Here is a 1,528-nt window from a genome sequence, read left to right on the forward strand (position 1 = left end):
ACACGCACATGTCAGGTCAGGTTCAGAGTCCAGGCATGAACTGGACACACCGTTCAGGTCCAGAGAACACACACCGTAGATTCCTCAGTATAGTCACAGGGGCCAAGGGGCGGTGGGGTAGCCTTGTGGTTATAGGGTTCGCTCATCACACCGAAGGCCCGGGTTCGATTCCCAACATGGATACGATGAGTGAAGCCCATTTCTGGTGTTCCTCGCCGTGACACTGTTGGAATATTGCTAAAAACTAACTCACTCACTCACAAGGGGGCAATGAGCATGCAGGTACAACATATCACAATTCTATCTTTTGTATTGTAGACACCGAGAGACCTCAGTTCAGCTTTGCATCAGAGCCACGAAATGAAAATAAGTCTTGAACACAGATTTGCCCAAAGGCGAGAATTACTACAGAAATCATGTCAGAAGAATATTCAGTACTTCCAGATGGGTTTTCCAAAAATACCACCTGATTTGAAAGTCACAGCCAAAGTGGATAGTTCAATATGTCCCATTGAGAAGGTTGGCAGTACGTTCTGGATACGAATGTTGGCTGTTTTTGAGAAGGACCTGGCTCACAAGTCTCGTTCTAATCTGACAACACAATCTGCAACAAGACGTAAACTATCACCACTGCAGATATTGTCTACCCGGAAGTACATATTTGTAAGGAATCCATATACAAGATTGCTGTCTGGTTACGTTGATAAATTTTTTGCAGTTAATCCAGCGTTTTGGAAAATCATTGGACGTGAAATCGTAATGTCTACACGGTACAGAGACATGCCTAATGCTGTTGAGCAAACGTGTGGGGATGATGTCAGATTTGACGAGTTTGTGAGTTACATCCTTGACAGTGACGACAGAGATCTTCAAATTGATGGCCATTTTGCCCCTATCCATCGCCACTGTGGTATATGTGAGATTCAGTATGACTACATCGGGAAAATGGAAACGTTATTAGACGACATGGTATATTTTGCTGATGATATGGGAATGCTGGATCTGAACGGAACGAAACACACATTACTGAATGAAGGCGTCCGTTGGGTGAATCAAATGTTCTTCAGAAATGCCTGCTCCTTATTCACACACAGGCGAGATGCGATGGAATCTTGCGGAGTGACCTTGAATCAAGGCCTTCACGTTACATGGAAAAGATGGCAGATACGAGGGATGATTTCCATGGAGATTCCGTTTCCCGATGAAGCAAATGATGTGGAGATTACCTGTGACAAATTCGTTGCACTGGCAACGGAAGCCAATGCTAGATCCAATCCTGACATACTGTCCAGAGGAAAGGACTTGGCACTGAAAGAAGCATATGGGTCATTGTCTCACGAGGTCAAGATCAAATTGAGGAAATACTTTGAACCAGAGTTTGTGATGTTTGATTACGAGTCTAACCCGGACTTCGTCTTTGGTGAATATCAGAACTCAGAAAATATATTCAGTTTCTTTGGTAACAAATATAACTAGTTCTGTTCACGTATTGAAATACAGTTCTCTTTGTAATCGAGCGAACGATCGA

General features: G+C 43.5%; 1 protein-coding gene across 1 annotated transcript; it reads left to right on the top strand.

The window, feature by feature from the left end:
* The first annotated feature begins 360 nt into the window (after positions 1-360).
* Positions 361-1,476, top strand: LOC124275524 (carbohydrate sulfotransferase 13-like). The gene has a single exon (XM_046711102.1). It carries the CDS (start codon positions 361-363, stop codon positions 1,474-1,476), a length of 1,116 nt encoding a protein of 371 aa, XP_046567058.1.
* Positions 1,477-1,528: the final 52 nt, after the last annotated feature.

Source organism: Haliotis rubra, unplaced genomic scaffold (assembly GCF_003918875.1).
Source record: "Haliotis rubra isolate DU_JTF1 unplaced genomic scaffold, ASM391887v1 Scf20, whole genome shotgun sequence".
NCBI classification, from domain to species: domain Eukaryota; kingdom Metazoa; phylum Mollusca; class Gastropoda; order Lepetellida; family Haliotidae; genus Haliotis; species Haliotis rubra.